The sequence below is a fragment of the Carcharhinus amblyrhynchos genome, unplaced genomic scaffold (assembly GCF_965287045.1).
Source record: "Carcharhinus amblyrhynchos unplaced genomic scaffold, sCarAmb.v2.hapA scaffold_53, whole genome shotgun sequence".
Taxonomy (NCBI): domain Eukaryota; kingdom Metazoa; phylum Chordata; class Chondrichthyes; order Carcharhiniformes; family Carcharhinidae; genus Carcharhinus; species Carcharhinus amblyrhynchos.
Window position 1 is genome coordinate 254,204 of NW_027649794.1, and position 20,067 is coordinate 274,270.

At 45.1% G+C, this 20,067-nt stretch overlaps 1 protein-coding gene across 1 annotated transcript; it reads left to right on the top strand.

Moving 5' to 3' along the window:
- The first annotated feature begins 1,064 nt into the window (after positions 1-1,064).
- On the top strand, positions 1,065-18,725 carry rps19 (ribosomal protein S19). Its single transcript, XM_080182367.1, has 6 exons — positions 1,065-1,152; positions 2,755-2,825; positions 6,641-6,741; positions 10,001-10,184; positions 14,756-14,810; positions 18,653-18,725. Exons 2-6 carry the CDS (start codon positions 2,755-2,757, stop codon positions 18,677-18,679), a joined length of 438 nt encoding a protein of 145 aa, XP_080038493.1. The 5' UTR covers positions 1,065-1,152; the 3' UTR covers positions 18,680-18,725.
- Positions 18,726-20,067: the final 1,342 nt, after the last annotated feature.

Genomic DNA, 20,067 nt, shown 5'->3' on the forward strand with positions numbered 1-20,067 from the left:
CCATCACTGGCTGGCTAGCATTTATTGCCCACCCCTCGTTGCCCTTGTGCAGAGGGCAGTTGAGAGTCAATCATCTTGCTGTGGCTCTGGAGTCACATGACCAGTAAGGACAGCAGATTTTCTTCTCCTAAAGCACATTAGTGAACCACATTTCTGACAATTGACAATGATTTTATGGTTATCCATAGATTCTTAATTCCAGATATTTTTTATTGAATTCAAATTTCACCACCTGCGATGGCGGGATTCAAATCCAGGCCCCCAAATATTAGCTGAGTTTCTGAATTAATAGTCCAGCAATCAATACCACGCGGCCATCGCCTTCTCTGTTGTTAAAACCGTTGCTGGAAATTGTTGTATAATGGTTGTAAAAGTGTAGTGAGAAAATACTTATAAAGTTATCGCTGGAAAGTTGTGAGGAAATTGTTATAAAACTTTTGGTGTAAAGTTGTTAAAATATTTATAAAGTTGTTGCTGGAAAGATTTGAGAAAATTGTTGCAAACTTGCTGCTGGAAAGTTGTTGCTGGAAAGCTGTTATTATAATTGTTGCTAAGTTATTGCTGGAAAGTCGTTGTTGGAGTAGTGACGTTATTCAGTTGTTGGTGGAAAGTCGTTGTTGTTTTATAGTTGTTGTTTTACATTTGTTGTTTTACAGTTGTTGCTACAAAGTTGTTGTTCTGCGCTGCTTGATCATTCCCTCCACCGAAATGGCTTCCTCCTGAGCTCACCCGTGCTCAACGGCCGGGTGGTTATCTTTACCAAAATGGCCTCCCCTTCAGGCACTAAAGATTGATGCTCACGCAGCACCTTTACCAAGATGGACGCCGCCGCCTCTCCCTTCTCCAGGGTCACTTCGCACGGCTGGAGGACGTCATGCAGGACGCCATGACGCCTTCCCCGCCCTTTCCTATATTAAGATGGCCACCCTCCCCGGCCGCTGCATTATTAATTGTCGCATTGCCCGCCACTACAAAGATGGCGGGCGTGACGTACCGCTCGTCGGACCGCGTCCTCCCCAGCCCACCAACCAATCGGCGTAGCTCCCTGATCTCGCGAGAGGGTGGGAGTTGGGGCCCCTGTGAAATGCGGGCGAGCGGCCCCGTGCCGGCCTCTTCCTCCCTGGATCCGAGCAGGAGGCGACAGGCAGCAAGGTGAGGGAGAGATAGAAATTATAGACCAGGGTTAGAGCAGGACGGAGCAGGGGCAGCAAGGTGAGAGGAAGGGGGAGAGAGATAAAGGGGATAGAGCAGGGGGAGAGAGTGGAGATTGGAGCGAGGTATAGATTGTGGATGGAGCAGGAGGCAGCATGCTGAGTGGGAGAGACTAGATGTGTGTGTACAGTGAGAGTACAGGGGAAGCACAAGGCCGCCTGTTTGGTTGTGGATGGGAGATATATACTGATGGTAGACTAAGGGTAGAGGCAGAGAACTAGAGGCATCATGGCGAGGGAGTAGAGACATGGCTATTTGTACATTGGATATAGAGGATAGGAGGTACTTACCAATCTCTCCATAACTAAAACTCCAACCCAAACAGCATCCTGGTCAATACCTTCTGCACTTTCTTCACTGTATCATCCCCCTTGTAGAACAACCAACTTTACTGTAGCTGCGGCTTAACTAACATTTTATATGGATCCAGCATATCCTCCCTTAAACTCTGCCTTGGCTAATAAAGGCAAGTACCTTCTGAAATAACTATCCATCTGTTATGTGACAAGGTAGGCCAGGGAGGGAGGAAAATGGATGCAGCAGGGTGATTTTGGGGGTGGGGGGTGTGCACAATGGATTTATTTGGGGTTAGAAGATGGAGAGGGAGAATAAGAACTAGGGGGGTGGTGAAGATATGGGGATGTGGTTGAAGATGGTTAGAACAATTCCAGAGTCCTGATTTTGTTGTTTGTGGGGAGGGGGGGTGTACAACAGTACTTTGGGAGAGTTTGTAGACTCCCTCTCGTGCAGAAGGAGGTCTTTTAGCCCATCAATCCTGCATGAACAATAATTCCAACCACATATCTATCCTGCTAATCCCCATAACACTAAAGGAGAATTCAGCATAGCCTATCCACTTAACTTGCACATCTCTCGCCTGACCAGGGAAACTGGAGTCCCCTGGAAGAAACCCACGCAGATATGTGGTGATCCTCCTCAATTCTCTCTTGTTCTCTCCCAAAACCCATGTCTCCTCCTGATTATTTGATGGGAAACGTTCTAGAAAATTCCTTTGACCCAGCTAGCTGCTGGAACTTTGTATGAGGGGCCACCACTTGCTGAACCGTTTCTGACGTCTTTGGGTCAGAAACCACTCCAGTTCTCGTTTGGATATGGTTTTCACAGCCTGCGGTGGTGATCCAATCCCAAGAGCCCCATTCTTCTCTGGGTTGGTTGGGGTTGCCTGTTTCCTGCAGTCATTTTCAATCTTGCTTGGTTCACTCTGAAGTCAGTGCTTTTATGAAAGTCATTGAGCTTTTAAACAGAAATTGATTGGGCACTTGAGGTGAATAAATCTTCTGCCACTCTAGGATAAGAGTGTGTGAATGGGCCTGAGTGGATTCAGTACTTGATTATGAAACTACAACTGGGACTTGAGCAAGGTTAGAATGTACCTCCACCTAGAAACAGCTGTCCTATGCATGCGATGGAGAGGAATAAAACACCTCTCCTGCCCAGAGAGGCCTGCTGATGGGCAGAGGATGTGTTTTAAATTGTTTGCTCTCTATTCTGGTCCACTCACTATGCTTCGTTTCTTTTCAGATGCCTGGTGTAACAGTTAAGGACGTGAATCAGCAGGAGTTTGTCAAAGCTCTGGGTGCCTTTCTCAAGAAGTACGTATTGAATGTTTGCAGCGCTGGTTAGCAGGGATTGAAGAATGCTTTCAGATAACTGCTTAGGAAGCTTGTACAAGTTATCTTCCTCTTTATTTCTAAATTTTCATTGTTTTAGTCTGAGAGGTGCTGGAATTCATTGTAAATGGATCCATGCACTTGTGAATTTTGATAAGTTTAAACTGATTTGCAACTTCAGCCTATGCCCAAACTTGCATGGGGCCCTGGTAGTCCATGTTGCCTCCTGGCTAGACTGTCTGAAACCTAAGATCATAAGAGATGGGGGCAGGAGGGGGCCATTTGGCCCCTTGATCCTGGCCTGCCATTCAATAAGACCATGGCTGATTTAAATTACCCTTGTGTCCTGTGTTGATGAAAATCACTCTTGATTCCACTTTGAATATGACCTGACCTCCACTATTTCTTTGGGGAAGACTTCCACAGACTGAACAGCACCCCTCCCCCGAGAAGAAATTACTCCCTGTTTACATTTTGAATGGGACACCCTTTTAGTTTGAAACTTCCCCTTCTTGTCCTAGATTCTCTCCTACCCCTCCAATGAGGGGGAAGTGCCCGCTCAGCATTTACCCTGCCAAACTCCCCACAAAATCTGATCTGTTTCAATCAGATCCCCCCTCAATTCTTCTGAACACCAATGGGTACCAACCCCAACTTGCTCAACCTTTCCACATAAGACAAAATCCTTCATCCCAGGAATCAACCCAGTCATGCCCTCTGAAATAATTCCAGTGCAATTATATCTCCTGAGGTAAGAAGACCAAATCTGCACTCTCCTTTAGGTACACTGGGATGTTGCAGTTCAACTTTTCTATTTTTTATATTTCATCCCCCTTGCAATAAGAGGATAACATAGAACACTACAGCACAAACAGGCCCTTCGGCCCACGAGTTGCGCCGATCACATCAACACCTACCAATCCATAGACCTATCTATAACCCCCAATCCCATATACTCATCCAGAAGTCTTTTAAAAGACCCCAGCGAGTTCGTCTCCATCGCCACTGACGGCAGCCGATTCCATTCACTCACCACCCTCTGAGTGAAAAACTTACCCCTAACATCACTTCTGTACTTGCCTCCCCGCACCTTAAATCTGTGTCCTCTCGTAGCGACCATTTCAACCGGGGAAATAGCCTCTGAGAATCCACCCTATCTATTCCTCTCAACATTTTATAAACCTCTATCAGGTCGCCTCTCAACCTCCTTCTCTCCAGGGAGAAGAGTCCCAGCTCCCTCAACCTATCTTCATAAGGCATGCCTCCCAATCCAGGCAACATCCTTGTAAATCTCCTCTGTACCCTTTCAATAGCTTCTACGTCCTTCCTATAGTGAGGCGACCAGAACTGCGCACAGTACTCCAAGTGAGGCCTGACAAGGGTCTTATAAAGTTGCAGCATTACCTCCTGACTCCTAAACTCAATCCCTCGATTAATGAAGGCCAGTACACCATACGCCTTCTTGACCACATCCTCCACCTGCGAGGCCGATTTAAGAGTCCTGTGGACCCGGACCCCAAGATCCTGCTGCTCTTCAACACTACTAAGACTCCTGCCCTTGATAGTGTACTCGTTCATCCCATTGGTCCTGCCAAAATGGACGACTACACATTTATCCGTGTTGAAGTCCATCTGCCACTTCTCCGCCCAGTCCTGCATCCTATTTATGTCCTGCTGCAACTTCTGACATCCTTCCAGATCATCCACAACACCACCGACCTTCGTGTCATCGGCGAACTTACTAACCCATCCCTCCACTTCCTCATCTAGGTCATTTATGAAAATGACAAACAGCAAGGGTCCTAGAACAGATCCCTGGGGCACTCCACTGGTGACTGACCTCCATGCAGAAAAAGACCCATCCACAACCACTCTCTGCCTTCTGCAGGCAAGCCAGTTCTGGATCCACAAGGCCAAAGCCCCTTGGATCCCATGCCCTCTCACCTTCCACTTAACGTTCCACTTAACCCTCCTAATCACTTGTACCTGTACGCTAACTTTGAGATTAATGTGCAAATGCACCAGATCCCCTCTGTCATAGAATTTGGCAGTTCTTCAGTAAATAAACTGGCTTTTTATTTGGTGTCTGGAGTGGTTAGCCTCGTGTTTTGCTACATTTGTAGTTCTTGCCAGATTTCTTGATCCACTTGCTTCACTGGAGGATTCATAGTCTTACAGGTTTACAGCATGGAAATGAGCCCTTCAGCCCAACATGTCAGTGCCTCCCCTTTTTTAACCACTGAGCTAGTCCCAACTGCCCAAGTTTGGCCCATATCCCTCTATATACCCATTTAACCCATGTAATTGTCTAAATGCTTTTAAAAAGACAAAATTATACCTGCCTCTACAACTACCTCTGCAGCTTGTTCCAGGCACTCAGCATCCTCTGTGGGTATCTCTCCCCTGTCACCTTAAATCTATGCCCTTTAGTTTTAGACTCCTACCTTTGAGAAATGATAGTGACTATCTAATTTATCTATGTCCCTTATCTTATAGACATCTCTTAGATCACCCCTAAGCTCCTGGGAAAAGAGTCCAGTCTATCCAGTCTCCCTTTATAACTCAGACCATCCAGTACTAGTAGCATCATAGTGAATCTTTTCTGCATTCTTTCTTGTTTAATAATATCCTTTTTACAATAGGGTGACCAGAACTTTACGTAGTATTTCAAGTGTGGCTTTCCTAATGTTCTGTAAGATGTCCTGACTCCTGTAGTCAATGTTCTGACCAACGAAACCAAGCATGCTGAATGCCACCTTCACCACTCTGTCCACCCGTGCCTCCACTTTCAAGGAGCTATGAACCTGTACCTCTCGATCTCTTTGTTCTGTATTCTCCCTAACGCCCTACCATTAACTAAGTCCTGCCCTGGTTCGTTCACCTTGCATGTATTTAAAATAACTCGGCCATTTGTCAGCCCGCTGGCTCAATTGATCAAGATCCCGTTGCAATCCTAGATAACCTTCACTGTCCACTATGCCACCAATCTTGGTGTCATCTGCAAACTTCATAACCATGCCTCCTAAATTCTCGTCCAAATCATTAATATAAATGACAAAAAGCAGTGGACCCAGCACTGATCCCAAGGGTACATCACTGGTCACAGGCCTCCAGTTTGAAAAACAACCTTTACAACCATCTTCTGTCAGCAAGATAATTTAGTATCCTTTTGGCTACCTCACTCTGGATCCTGGGATTTAATCTTATGCAACAGCCTACCATGCAGTACCTTGTCAGAGGCCTTGCTAACAGTCTTAAGTAGATAACATCAACTGTACTGTCCTCATTGACCTCCTTGGTTACCCCTTGAAAAAAACTGAATCAAATTTGTGAGACATGATTTGCCACTCTGAAAGCCATGCTACCTGTCCCTAATCAGTCCTTGCATCTCTTAATGCCTGTAGATCCTGTCTCTCAGAACACCTAACAACTTGCCACTACGGATGTGAGGCTCATTGGCCTATAGCTTCCAGGCTTTTCCCTGCCGTCCTTTTAAACAAAGGCACAACATTGCCACCCTCCAATCTTCAGGCACCTCATCTGTGGTTCCTTTGCAGAATCTTCGTCTCCGTTTTCAGATGCTTCTTAATAGCCTAGATTTTAATCTTGCCTCCATTTTGGCTGCATCTTCAACTGCCTGGGCCTTGTAATTCCCTCATTCAAGCTCACTCCGTTCCGGGTGATGTAATTTAAAAGTCTTGTTTCAACATTTGGGTGGGTAATGATCAGTATCAGAACTTGCTGTTTTAAAATTTGTCTGATTTCCAGGGAGATTTCTCATTTGTCTCTACTTCCAGGTCTGGCAAACTAAAGGTGCCCGATTGGGTTGACGTAGTGAAGCTGGGCAAACACAAAGAACTAGCACCTTACGATGAGAACTGGTTCTACACCCGAGCTGGTGAGTGCGATCAGCGCAATTTCCCCACTGGCAATTTCAGAGTTGTCTGCAAACCCCTTCAAATCACCTGTGATATCTGAAAGGGCTGAGTTTCCACAGCCTGTCCATACACAACCCGCACATGATGGGTCAGCTCCTGTTGCTTGCTGCGCCATTTCAAAGGGCTTATTGTTGCAGCGATCAACTTGGGAATAATAGAAACTATAACACTTTCACATCCACTGGATGTCTCTGGAGCGTCTTCTGAAGTATAGTCACTGTTGTAATATAGGAAATGGTGGCTGCCAGTGTGTACAGTAAGCCCTACAAGCAACAGTGATAACCCAGAGGATTGTTTCTTTGCGCTGTTGACTGGATAAATATTGGTCAAGACCCTGGTTGAAATGGTATCTTTTACCATCTACCTGAGCAGCCAGATGGGGCCTTGGCTTAAGCCCTCATAACAATGCTGCACTCCCTCAGTATGTCAGCCTTGAGTTCCACACTCCCACGTCTGGGGAATGGAAGTTGCACTTTTTGGTGAAGTGAGAGGGAGCGACCCATTCCTGAATCACTCTGACACTACCTGAGTCATAAAGTGAAACACTGCAGGTGCTGGGAACTTGAAACCAAAAACCAGTTGGGAATTCTCAGGCAGGTTAGCCAGCATCTGTGAAGGCAGAGAGAGAAAAACAGTTATGCTTGTTGAGTTGTTTTGAGTTCTGATGGAGAATTTGAAAATATTAATTCTATTTCTCTCTTGTCGGAACTGCAGTATGAGGGCACTGTCTCCTTCATCAAAAATAAAGATCTTAACACCATGTTTTTATTTTGTTTTGTTCTGTCCTGGCCAACATTCAACCAGTCCTGTTCTTAAAAATAAATGAGCCAGTTATGTTTTGTTCTGTTGAGGGCTGTTGTGAAACTTGCATTTTCTTATGGGTAATTTTACTGAAGATGATCTTGTTGGATGGTCGGTGTAGACTCGATGGGCTGATTGGCCTCCTGCACAGTAGGGATTCTATGGCTGATTCCCATTGTGTCCTCCCAGCAGTCAGCACCGGTTGGGTATTTCCAGCAGGAACTCAAGGGAGTCATTGTCTCAATAACTGATCTCTTTGGGTTAAGTTTATTAGTGTTTTGAACCTCTGTATTGTAAAGGGAGGTTGTCAAAACAGCAGAGTCAGCCATTTGACCCATTGTCACTGTGCCGGCTCAGCTGTCGAATTGGCCTCACTCCCACTTATCCCCGTGATGTTGCAAATCTTTTTGACCATTTAAAAGTTGCTAATAAATCTGCTGCTGCTGCCACTCCATTGCAAGAATCAGGAGTGGGACATTTGGCCCCTCGTGTTGGAACTACCAGTCAATGATATTGTGACGCATCCGATTCTGCCAATAACCCCAATTTCCTTAAAACCTTTGAATTCCTTTCCATCACAAATCGGGCTAATGCAGCCTTGAATAAATTTAGTGACGTGAGCCAGCCTCTCCTCCTATCTGCAAAAAGAGTTCCATAAGTTTAATGGCCTTTGAGAGCAGGAGGGTGAGGGGGAATTCATCCCCTCAAATGGGACACCCCTTGTTTTTAAAGTGTATCCCTTGAGACCAAAACTGTACATGGTGCTCCAGATGCAGCCTCACGAGTGCTCATTATTAAAGATGAGATTGCGGAGTACTTAGTGCATGATAAGGTAGGATTGGGTCAGCACAGCTTCATCAAAGGGAGATTGTGTCTGACAAATCTGTCGGGACTTCTTTGAGGAGGTAACAAGGAAGATAGATAAGGAGAGCCAGTGGACATAATTAATTTAGATTTCCAAAAGGTCTTTGTCAAGGTGCCACGTAGGATACTGTTACATATGTTAAGAACCTATGGTGTTAAGGGTAAGATCCTGGCATGGATAGAGGATTGGCTGACTGGCAGAAGGTAGTGTGGGGATAAAGGGGTCTTCTTCTGGATGGCAGTCAGTGACTAGTGTCATCAGGGGGCCAGTGCTGGGACCACAACTTTTCATATACGTTAATGATTTGGAAGAAGAAACTGAAAGCACTTGCTAAATTTGCAGATGATACAAAGATATGTTGAGGGACAGGTAGTATTGAGGAAGCAGAGAGACTGCAGAAGGACTTGGACAGGTTGAGTGGGCAAAGAAGTGGCAGGTGGAATACAACGTGGAAAAGTCTGAGGTTATGCACTTTAGAAGGAGAAATGGAGGCATAGACTAATTTCTAAATTGGGAAATGCTTAAGAAATCAAACACAAAGGGACTTGGGAGTCCTTGTTCAAGATTCTCAAGGTTGATGTGCAGGTTCAGTCAGCAATTAGGAAGGCAAATGCAATGTTAGCATTCATGTTGAGAAGGCTAGAATACAAGAGTTGGGATGTATTTGAGGGTGTATGAGGCTCTGGACAGACGCCATTTGGAATGTTGTGAGCAGTTTTGGTCACCGTATCTAAGGAAGGATGTGCTGGCCTTGGAAGGGATCCAGAGAAGGTTTAAAAGAATGATCTCTGGAATGAAGAGTTGTCGTGTGAGGAACAGTTGAGGACTCTGGGTCTGTACTTGTTGGCGTTTAGAAGGGTGGGAATCTTATTGAAACTTACAGGATATGGCAGAGCTTGGACAGAGTGGATGTGGAGAGGATGTTTCCACTAGTAGGAAAAACTAGAACCAAACTCGAGCTAAAGGGACAATCGTTTAAAACAGATGAAGATTAATTTCTTCAGCCAGAGAGTGATGAATCTGTGGAACTCTTTGCTGCGGAAGACTGAAGGTCAGGTCATTGAATGTCTTTAAGACAAAGATAGGTTCTTGATTAATAAGGAGATCAGGAGTTATGGGGATGAGAAAAATATCAGTTGTGATTGAATGGTGGAGCAGACTTGATGGGCCGAGTGGTCTAATTCTGCTCCTGTGTCTTATGGTCTTGTGCATTTAAACCCCCCCCCCCCCCCCCCCCCCCTGCTGTAATGTCACTGGGCTAGTAAACTAGAAGTTCAGGCTGATGCCCAGGAAGTAATGGGTTCTTTATGGAAGGAATGTCCTTTTGGGGAAGGAAGTCTCTACATGAAACTTCAGACCCACAGCAATGCGGTTTACTCTTGGTTATCCTCTGTGTGGGCTGCCCTAACCCTGTCTGACCCCAAAGCCAAACCCTGTGGGAGATGCAGTTCAGGTGGCAGTTAGGGATGGGCCACAAATGCTAGCTCAAATGCAGTGGGGTGGGTGGCATGTGATGGAATCCCAAACTCATTACAAGTCCTTGCTTGTTTCAGCCTCCACGGTGCGTCACCTGTACCTGCGGGGTGGCGTTGGAGTTGGCGCCATGACCAAGATTTACGGTGGACGCCAGCGGAACGGTGTGAAGCCCAGTCACTTTAGCCGTGGCTCCAAGTCTGTGGCCAGGAAGGTACTGCAGGCTCTCGAAGGACTAAAGATGGTCGAGAAGGATCCCAATGGGTAAGGGAACTATTGTGATAAACGTGGGTGTGCAATCCTGCATTTCCTGGTGACATTAGATTAGTGAGATATTTCCCAGGTTTCTGTGTTAAAGCACTGGGATCCTGCTGAACTGCTGTGTTCTGTAGAATGTACAGAGGCAGACCATTTGAAGCAAATAGTCATTGCCAGTTGCCCCTTGGTGAATCTCTTGCCACTAGTAAGTTCAGCAGTGTTTTCACTAAACAGTTTTATGGGTGTTCAGTCGATGTTCGTGTCAGCCTATTTTATGCCTTTTTCCCTTCTGTTTAACCAACTTCCCACAGCTTGCTACTCTCATCAGTCCTGCCTTGTGTTAGCCAGTTCCACCTTCCACTGTCTGGGTGAAGAAATTTATTTGGAATTCACCCTTGGACTCTCATATGGTGGGCAATCATTTTGGTCACAATTTGCAGGATTTTCTGTTTGCCCAATCCATCCCTTTTTGTAATCTTTTGATCAGGTCACCTCTCGATCTGTTTTTTTTTCGTGTTCATGCAATCATAGAATCATACAGTGCAGATGAGGCCCTTTGGCCAATCAAGTCTGCGCTGACACATTGGAATCACCTGAACTCCCACCTAATCTCATCTACCAGCACTTGGCCCATAGCCTTAAATGTTATGACGTGCCAAGTGCTGATCCAGGTATTTTTAAAGGATGTGAGGCGTCCCGCCTCCTCCACCCTCCCAGGCAGCGCATTCCAGACCATCACCACCTTCTGTGTTTTTAAACAAAAACCCTCACCTTGAACCCATGTCAATTTGTGATTGACCCTTCAACTAAGCTGCTCCATATCCACTCTGTCCTTGTCGATCATAATGTGGTACACCTCGATCAGGTTGTCCTTCAGTCATCTCTGCTCCAACAAAAATAATCCAATCAGAGCCTGATTTCTCCAGAAGCCAGCATTTTTCAAATTTTAAAAATGTTCCTGTCTTGCTGTGGTACCCACTGGAAGGCTTCCTCAGAAAAAGAGTGAATTCAGCTAGTGTTCCCTTTCCTGATCCCTGAACAGTAATTCCTCACATCTACCCAAAACCTCCTGCCCCTCATCGTGAACCTATATCCCTTTGTGACTTCCCCTTCAGCTAAGGGGAACAGCCACTCCTTTTCCACACGCTTTTTGTCCCTCAATCGTATACCTCTGTCAGGTCGCCTTTCAGTCTTCTCTGCTCCAACGAAAACAACCCAAGCCCACGTAATCTCTCTTCATAATGTAAATGTTCCATCCCAGGCAATATCCTGGTGAATCTCCTCTTTCTCTAATGAAATCACATCCTTCCTGTAATGTGTTGACCAGAACTATGCGCAGTATTCTAAGAGTGGCCCCACCAAAGTTCTCTACAACGCCAACATTCCCTGCTTTTGGGTAATCTATACCTCAGTTGATAAAGACACATGTCTCATATGCCTTTCCCCACCCTATAAATATGCCCTTCTGTCTTCAGAGATCTGGACAAACATACCAAGGTCCCTTTGTTCCATAGAACGTCATAGTGACATGCCATTCATTGAATGCTTGTCAAATTATTCCTTCCAAAATGTATCATGATGTGAATGTTAGCATTGCTGACTGGACCAGTATTTGTTGCTCGTACCTAGTCTCTCGAGTGGGATTCAGGGGCATTCTTTTTAAAAATTCACCCACATTGCTGCAGCTCTGGAGTCACACATTGGCTGCACCGGGTAAGGACGGTAGATTTCCTTCCCTACAGGACATTTGTGAACAAGATGGGCTTTTTCAGTAGTTTTGTGGTCAGCATTAAACTTCTAATTACAAATTTTTAAAAATTCAAATCTCTGCATCTGCCATAGTGGGATTTGAATCTGGGTCCCCAGAGCATTACCCTGCTAGTCCATTGACAATACCACTACACCTCAGCCTTCCTTTTCCCTGGGAAAGCTAAACCTAACCAGTATTTCTGGTATGATCTCTGAGATAAATCTTTCTTGTATCTTACCTTATGCCTCTGTCCTCCAGAATGTGGAGACTAGGACGCTATGATTGTGTAGAATGTGGTCTCCTTGGGTGTGTACTACAGCTTTTCCATTCTGTTCCTCTTCCTCTAGAAGTGAGCCCCTTCTGTTTGTTTTTTTTAATGGCCTCTACTTTGTATAATCAGATCCCTGGATCCTTTGGCTCATCTGATCTGGTTAAAAGATGGTTGCTATTTAAATTCCTACTTCCTGTGGAATAGTGCCTCATGATGTGGAGATGCCAGCATTGGACTGGGTAAACACAGTAAGAAGTCTCAACACCAGGTTAATGTCCAACGGGTTTGTTTTGTAGCAAACACCATAGCTTTGAGTGCTGCTCCTTTTGTCAGGTGAGTGGGAGTTCTGATCACAAACAGAGCATGTACAGACACAAACTCAATTTACATGAATAATAATTGGAATGCGAGTCTTTACAGCTAATCAAGTCTTAGAGGTACAGACAGTGAGCGGAGAGAGCTTTAAGCACAGGTTAAAGATGTGTTTTGTCTCCAGACAGGACAGTTAGTGAGATTTTGTAAATCCAGGCAAGTTGTGGGGGTTACAGATAGTGTGACATGAACCCGAGATCCTGGTTGAGGCTGTCCTCGTGTACAGAAGTTGGCTATCAGTCTTTGCTCAGCGACTCTGAGCTGTCGTGTGTTGTGAAGGCGGCCTTGGAGAATGCTTACATGAAGATCAGAGGCTGCATGCCCATGAGTGCTGAAGTATTCCCAAAGGAAGAGAACAGTTTTGCCTGGTAATTGTCGAGCGGTGTTCGCTGAAACAACTAAACAATGACGATGTCAAGTTCCATCCCACCGTCACACTCGTCATGGGCTACTCTCCAGAATTGGTTGCATTCTTGGACACACACCTCCATTAAGGACGGTCATCTCAGCACCTCACTGTACCACAAACCCATGGATAACCTCACAATGCTCCACTTCTTCAACTTCCAACCTAAACACACTAAAGAAGCCAGCCCCTATGGATAGGCCCTCCATATACTCAGGATCTGCTCAGATGAGGAGAATCGCAACATACACCTCCAGATGTTGAAAGATATCCCTCATAAGGACAGGATGTGGCGCTTGGCTCATCGATCGACAGTTCTGATGCGCCACAGTGAGAAACTGCACTGACCTCCTCAGAAGACAAACACGGGACACGGTGGACAGAGTACCCTTCATTGTCCAGTACTTCCCCACAGTGGAGAAGCTACAACATCTCTGAAATCTTCAACATATCATTGGTAAAGACGAACATCTCACCAAGGTCATCCCCACACCCTCACTACTTGCCTTCAAACAACCGCACAACCTCAAACAGACCATTGTCTGCAGCAAACTACCCAGCCTTCAGGAGAACAGTGACCATGACACCACGCAATCCCGCCACAGCAACCTCTGCAAGATGTGCCAGATCATTGACACAGATGCCATCATCTCATGTGAGAACACCATCCACTAGGTACATGGTATGTCTTCTTGCAACTCAGCCACTGTTGTCTATTTGACATGGTGCGGGAAAGGATGTCCCGAGGGTTGTACATTGGGGAGACCATCCAGACGCTACGACAACGAATGAATGAACACGCTGGACAATCACCAGGCAAGACTGTTCTCTTCCTCTTGAGGAACACTTCAGCAGTCACAAGCATTCGGCCTCTGATACTCGGGTAAGCATTCTCCAAGGTGGCCTTCATGACACAACAGCACAGAGTCGCTTACAGCTTTCTCCACTCACATTGTCTGTACCTTTTTAAGATTTGATTAGCTGTAAAGACTCATTCCAATCATTATTCATGTAAATTGAGTTGTCTTTATATGCTCTGTTTGTGATCAGAACTCCCACTCACCTGACGAAAGAGCAGCGCTCAGAGCTAGTGGCAGTTGCTACCAAATAACCCTGTTGGGCTTTAACTTGGTGTTCTGAGACTGCTTACTGTGGATAGTGCCTCCCCAGTGCAATTTGATAACTCTGTGTAGGTCACTGGGGCTAAGGGAACATGGAAGATGTATATGTAGTTTTAGAAATTGAGAGAATTCAAATTTAAAAACAAACCCAAGCCAGGGAAGCTAAAACTTGATCTTGGATTCCAACTGGTGTCATTCAGGTAGCCAAGATCCATGTCAGGGTCGCTTCCATTTGAAATGTTCCTCCTTCAAAAATACTACTTCAGAGCTTGTGCTCCTTGTGTGTAAATGGGATATTGCTAGCAGTTTAATGAGCTCATCAAATCGCCACCTTGGTTTTTTTTTCTTTGGTAAATACCATTGCACAACTTGCAATTCTGCCTGTGTTTTTAATGTGGAATCCTCATGACCTGTTATCACATCTTGTGTAGAGTCTATAGAATTTAGTTCCGTCATTGTGATGTCCTGCTTGGTTGGTGTCTAAACTTGACCCATATTTGCAAAGCCCTATTTCTATATTACAATCTGGGTGGGTAAACCCACAGAGTTGCAGGTGTAGTATTTGAAGTGAACAAACATTTCAAGCTCAAGCAGTGTAACATAATTTAACAGAATAAGTAAAATGCTGATTTTTATGCATTAATGTCTTTGCTACAGTGGCCGCAGACTGACTTCACAAGGGCAGAGAGACCTGGACCGAATTGCTGGTCAGGTGAGAATTTCAATTTGTATAAACTCTTAATAAAATCTGGATGAAAGGTGATGGGAATATTACTGAATGGTGTTAGTTATGAAATTTTACAGTGATTCTTAAACCTTGAATAATTAAGATTTTTAGTGCAGAGAAATAGCTAATCAAACCATTAGGAATGCAATCTGGACTTTTTTAACAAATAAGCCCACGTATATTGTATAACACCACCTTGCAGACCTATGACGTCTACCACCTCAAAGGACAAGGGCAGCAGATACCTGGGAGCACCACCTGGAGATTCCCCTCCAAATCACCTGCCATGGGTGGCATGGCACTTCAGTCTGTGCCAGGGACCCAGGTTCAATTCTTGGCTTGGGTTACTGTCTATGCAGAGTCTGTATGTTCTCCTCGTGTTTGCATGGGTTTCCTCTGGGTGTTCTGGCTTCCTCCCACGTGCTGGTTAGGTGCATTGGCCATGCTAAATTCTCCCTCAGTAGTCCTGAACAGGTGGTGGAGTGTAGCAACTAGGGGATTTTCACAGTAACTTCATTGCAGTGTTAATATAAGCCTACTTGTGATACTAAATCCTAACTAGCTCCAACCAAGCCTTGAACTGGAATAGATTCAGCATTTTAGGCCACAGCATGGGTAAGTGGACATCCTAAATACACTACTGTGTGTCGCTGTACATCCAAATCGCATGTAGTCTTCAGGTGAAGTGGGCTGAGAGACCAGCAGAATACGTACATTTCAAGTGAATCAGAAGATTCCAGGTTCAGGCCCCACTAAGAGAATTGAGCACATAATTCACACTGACATTCTCAGTGCAGAACTGAGGGGAGTACTGCAGGGGCAGAGGTGCTGTTCTTCTAATGGTGCGAATGTTCTGGGGAGCAGGGTTCGAATCACCCCACGGCAGCTGGTGGAATTTGAATTCAGTAAAAAATATCTGGAATTAAGAATCTACTGATGACCATGAAACCATTGTAGATTGGTGGAAAAACCCATCTGGTTCACTGATGTCCTTTAGGGAAGGAAATCTGCTGTCCTCACCCTTTCTGGCCTACATGTGACCACAGAGCCACAGCAATGTGGTTCACTCTCAACTGCCCTCCAAGGGCAACTAAGGAATGGGCAATAAATGCTGACCATTTGGGGACTTTAACTTTACGAATATTGATTGGAATTGCTATAGTTCTAGCTTGTTAGAGGGGTCAGTGTTTGTACAAAGTGTGCAGGAAGGTTTTTTGACTCAGTATGTAGATAGGCCAACTAGAGGTGAGGCTATATTGGATTTGGTGCTGGGAAATGAGCCAGACCAGGTGCTAGACTTGGAAGTTGGTGTGCATTTTGGCGATAGTGACCACAATTCGGTTACGTTCACCTTAGTGATGGGAAGGGATAGGCATGAACCTCGGGTCAGTAGTTTTAGCTGGGGGAAGGGTAATTATGAGGCTATTAGGAGTGAATTAGGAAGCATAGATTGGACTAGGAGATTACAGGGACTGGGAACGTCCGAAATGTGGAGTTTTTTCAAGGAGCAGCTACTGCGAGTCCTTGATAGGTATGTCCCTGTCAGGCATGGAGGAACTGGTAGATCTAGGGAACCATGGTGCACTAAAAGAGTTGAGTCGATGGTTAAAAAGAAAAAGGAGGCTTATGTTCGGATGAGATTTGAGGGCTCAGGTAGTGCACTAGAAAGCTTTAGATTGGCTAGGAGGGAGTTGAAGAGTGAGTTGAGAAGGGCTAAAAGAGGACATGAGAAGACTTTGGCTGATAGGATTAAGGAGAATCCTAAGGCGTTCTATAGGTATGTCAGGAACAGAAGGTTGGTCAGGGCAAGATTAGGGCCAGTTACAGACAGCAGAGGGAAGTTGTGTGTGGAACCGGAGGAGATTGGAGAAGCATTGAACCAATATTTCTCTTCGGTGTTCACGCAGGGGGACATGAATATAGCTGAGGAGGACACTGGGTTGCAGGGGTATAAAATAGACAGTATTACGGTTGATAAGGGGGATGTGCTGGATATTCTTGAGGGGCTGAAAATAGATAAGTCCCCTGGTCCGGATGGGATCTACCCTAGGATTCTCTGGGAGGCTAGAGAGGTGATTGCAGAGCCTCTGGCTCTGATCTTCAGGTCGTCATTGGTCTCTGGTGTAGTCCCGGAGGATTGGAGGATAGCGAATGTTGTCCCATTGTTTAAGAAGGGGAACAGAGACTTTGCTGGGAATTATAGACCGGTGAGTCTTACTTCTGTTGTGGGCAAGGTTTTAGAAAAAATTATTAGGGATAGGAATTATAGTTATTTGGAGTGTAATGAATTGATTAGAAATAGCATGGTTTTGTAGCAGGTAGGTCGTGCCTTACTAACCTTATTGAGTTTTTTGAGAAGGTGACCAAAGAGGTGGATGGGGGCAAGGCAGTTGACGTGGCATATATGGATTTTAGTAAGGCGTTCGATAAGGTTCACCATGGTAGGCTTCTGCAGAAAATGCAGATGTATGGGATTGTGGGTAATCTAGGAAGTTGGATCAGGAATTGGCTATCAGATAGGAGACAGAGGGTGGTGGTTGATGGTAAATATTCATCATGGAGTTCGGTTACGAGTGGTGTGCCTCAGGGATCTGTTTTTGGGGCCACTGTTGTTTGTAATCTTTATTAATGATCTGGATGAGGGTATAGTTGGGTGGATTAGTAAATTTGCTGATGACACCAAAGTCGGAGGTGTGGTAGATTGTGAGGAAGGGTGTCATAGTCTGCAGGGAGACTTAGATAGGTTGCAGAGCTGGGCCGAGAGGTGGCAGATGGAATTTAATGCGGAGAAGTGTGAGGTAATTCACTTTGGTAGGAGCAACAGATGTGTCGAGTATAGGGCTAACGGGAGGACTTTGAATAGTGTGGATGAACAGAGGGATCTAGGTGTATGTGTACATAGATCCCTGAAAGTTGGGAATCAAGTAGATAAGGTTGTTAAGAAGGCGTACGGTGTCTTGGCGTTTATTGGTAGGGGGATTGAATTTAGGAGTCGCAGCATCATGTTGCAACTGTACACTACTATGGTGCGGCCACACTTGGAGTACTGTGTGCAGTTCTGGTCCCCACATTACAAGAAGGATGTGGAGGCTTTGGAGAGAGTGCAGAGGAGGTTTACTAGGATGTTGCCTGGTATAGTGGGGAGGTCCTATGAGGAGACACTGAGGGATTTAGGGTTGTTTTCGTTGGAAAGAAGGCGGCTAAAAGGGGATCTTATTGAAACATATAAGATGATTAGAGGTTTAGATAGGGTGGATAGTGATAGCCTTTTTCCTTGGATGGAGAAAGCTAGCACGAGGGGGCATGGCTTTAAATTAAGGGGGGGTAGCTACAGGACGGATGTCAGGGGTAGGTTCTTTACCCAGCGGGTGGTGAGGGATTGGAATGCCCTGCCTGCTGCAGTTGTAAATGCGCCTAGTTTGGGGGCGTTTAAGAGATCTGTGGATAGGTTTATGGACGAAAAGGGAATGGTATAGGCTAGTGGGTCATTGTTTTTGTAACTGGTCGGTGCAACATCGTGGGCCGAAGGGCCTGTTCTGCGCTGTAATGTTCTATGTTCTATATGTTCTATATGTCAGCCATTCCTTCATTGTCACAGGTGAAAATCCTGGAACTCCTTCCTAACAGCAGTGTGGGTGTACCTACACCTCAGGGACTGCAACGGTGCAAGAAGGCGGCTCAGCCGCCTTCTCCAGGGAATGCATGCTAGCCTGGCCAGTAGCACCTGCATTCCTGTGAAAGAATTAAAAAGATGGATGATGTATGCAGAAGTTGAACAGTTGATATGTGTTTCTTGACTAATTTGCTGAAAATTTCTGTTTCTGCAGGTTGCAGCTGCAAGCAAGAAACACTGAATGTGTGTGTCATATTTTGGAGAATAATAAAAGCCATTAGTTCTAACTGCACCTTTTTTGGGTGTTTTATTCCAATCTTTAGTCAGTTGTTTATCATTGCCACTCTATACAAAATAACTGTGCACTTGTTCAGTTGCATATTGTTTACTTTAAACAATCCATCCTGACTTGCATTTATTTGTCTGTAGTTTACTGAGCGCCATTTTCTTTGGTCATCTGCACCTGGTTGTTCCTTTTGTTGATAGATGTGAAGCATTCACAATCCAAGATTGAGTGCAGCCTCTTTTGATTCCTGCAGAGATTAAACATTTGCTGTAGCACTTGGGGAAGCATTTCCCAGTAAAGAGTCACAGTGATAACTGGCAGCATTCACAATTCAAGCTGGCTTGAAATACACGTGAAATTCTGGTTAGCCACATGTTCTGTACACCGTCAACCAAGTTCTTGTATTAGTCAGTCTAATATTCCCTAAAACATGCTTCTGTCCATTCATCGACAAATGCAGACATGTGTAGTAAATGAGGTTTTTATTCCAATGTCAGTACATTCTCAAATTTAAAGGATGCCTTGTGGCAAACGTCAACTCAAATGGAAGTGTTTTCAAGATCAGTCACGAGTGGAACTCTGACCCGTGTCCCATCAACCACCAACCTACTGCACTCTTGAGCTACTTATGGTGGCAGCGGATGGGAAACTTCATTGAGATTGTGCTCCCATTGCAGTGGGATCTGGGCTGAATTGGTACCTTGGAAGCGCTATAGTGAACTTCTACAGTGGAATTCCCATTATAATGTCACTTGTAGAATTACCAAGCTTATGTTGTAGTTTACTATTCCTGTGCAACTAAACAGTTGATGGGTCCACGCTTCTGCTGCCAAGCTGAGATGAATCTCTCCACAACTGGTAGAACCGAGCTTTTTTTAATGAACAAATTAAAATCGACATGGAACAAACATTAATTAGCAGGCAACCAATGCATCAAACTAAAGATTTCACAGTGCAACTAAAATGTGTCTTGTAAATGTCACTCCAGCAGTCACTCCAGTTCTCCAGCAGAGGTTTTCTGTCCACACCAAGTTGAAGCTTGTCCATTGCAGATCTTTCAACTCAGCCTCCAGCTTTCAAAGATGTGTTTACTAACAGGTTCGAATGGAGTCTCACCTTGGTGACTCCACTCCATAAAGCTTCAGGAACAGTGTCAGTTTCTGATTTTCTGTCCCATGCCAACTAGATCGTGTGGGCATGTTTCCAAGCTAAGGTGTATGTATGCTTTGAACTAAAGATCTATACCAAAGTATGACCATCTTGGGCAATTCAAACATTTGTGACACAAATTTCCACCCATAACATGCTTGTCATAACATATGGCTATGCGTGAAAAAGTACGT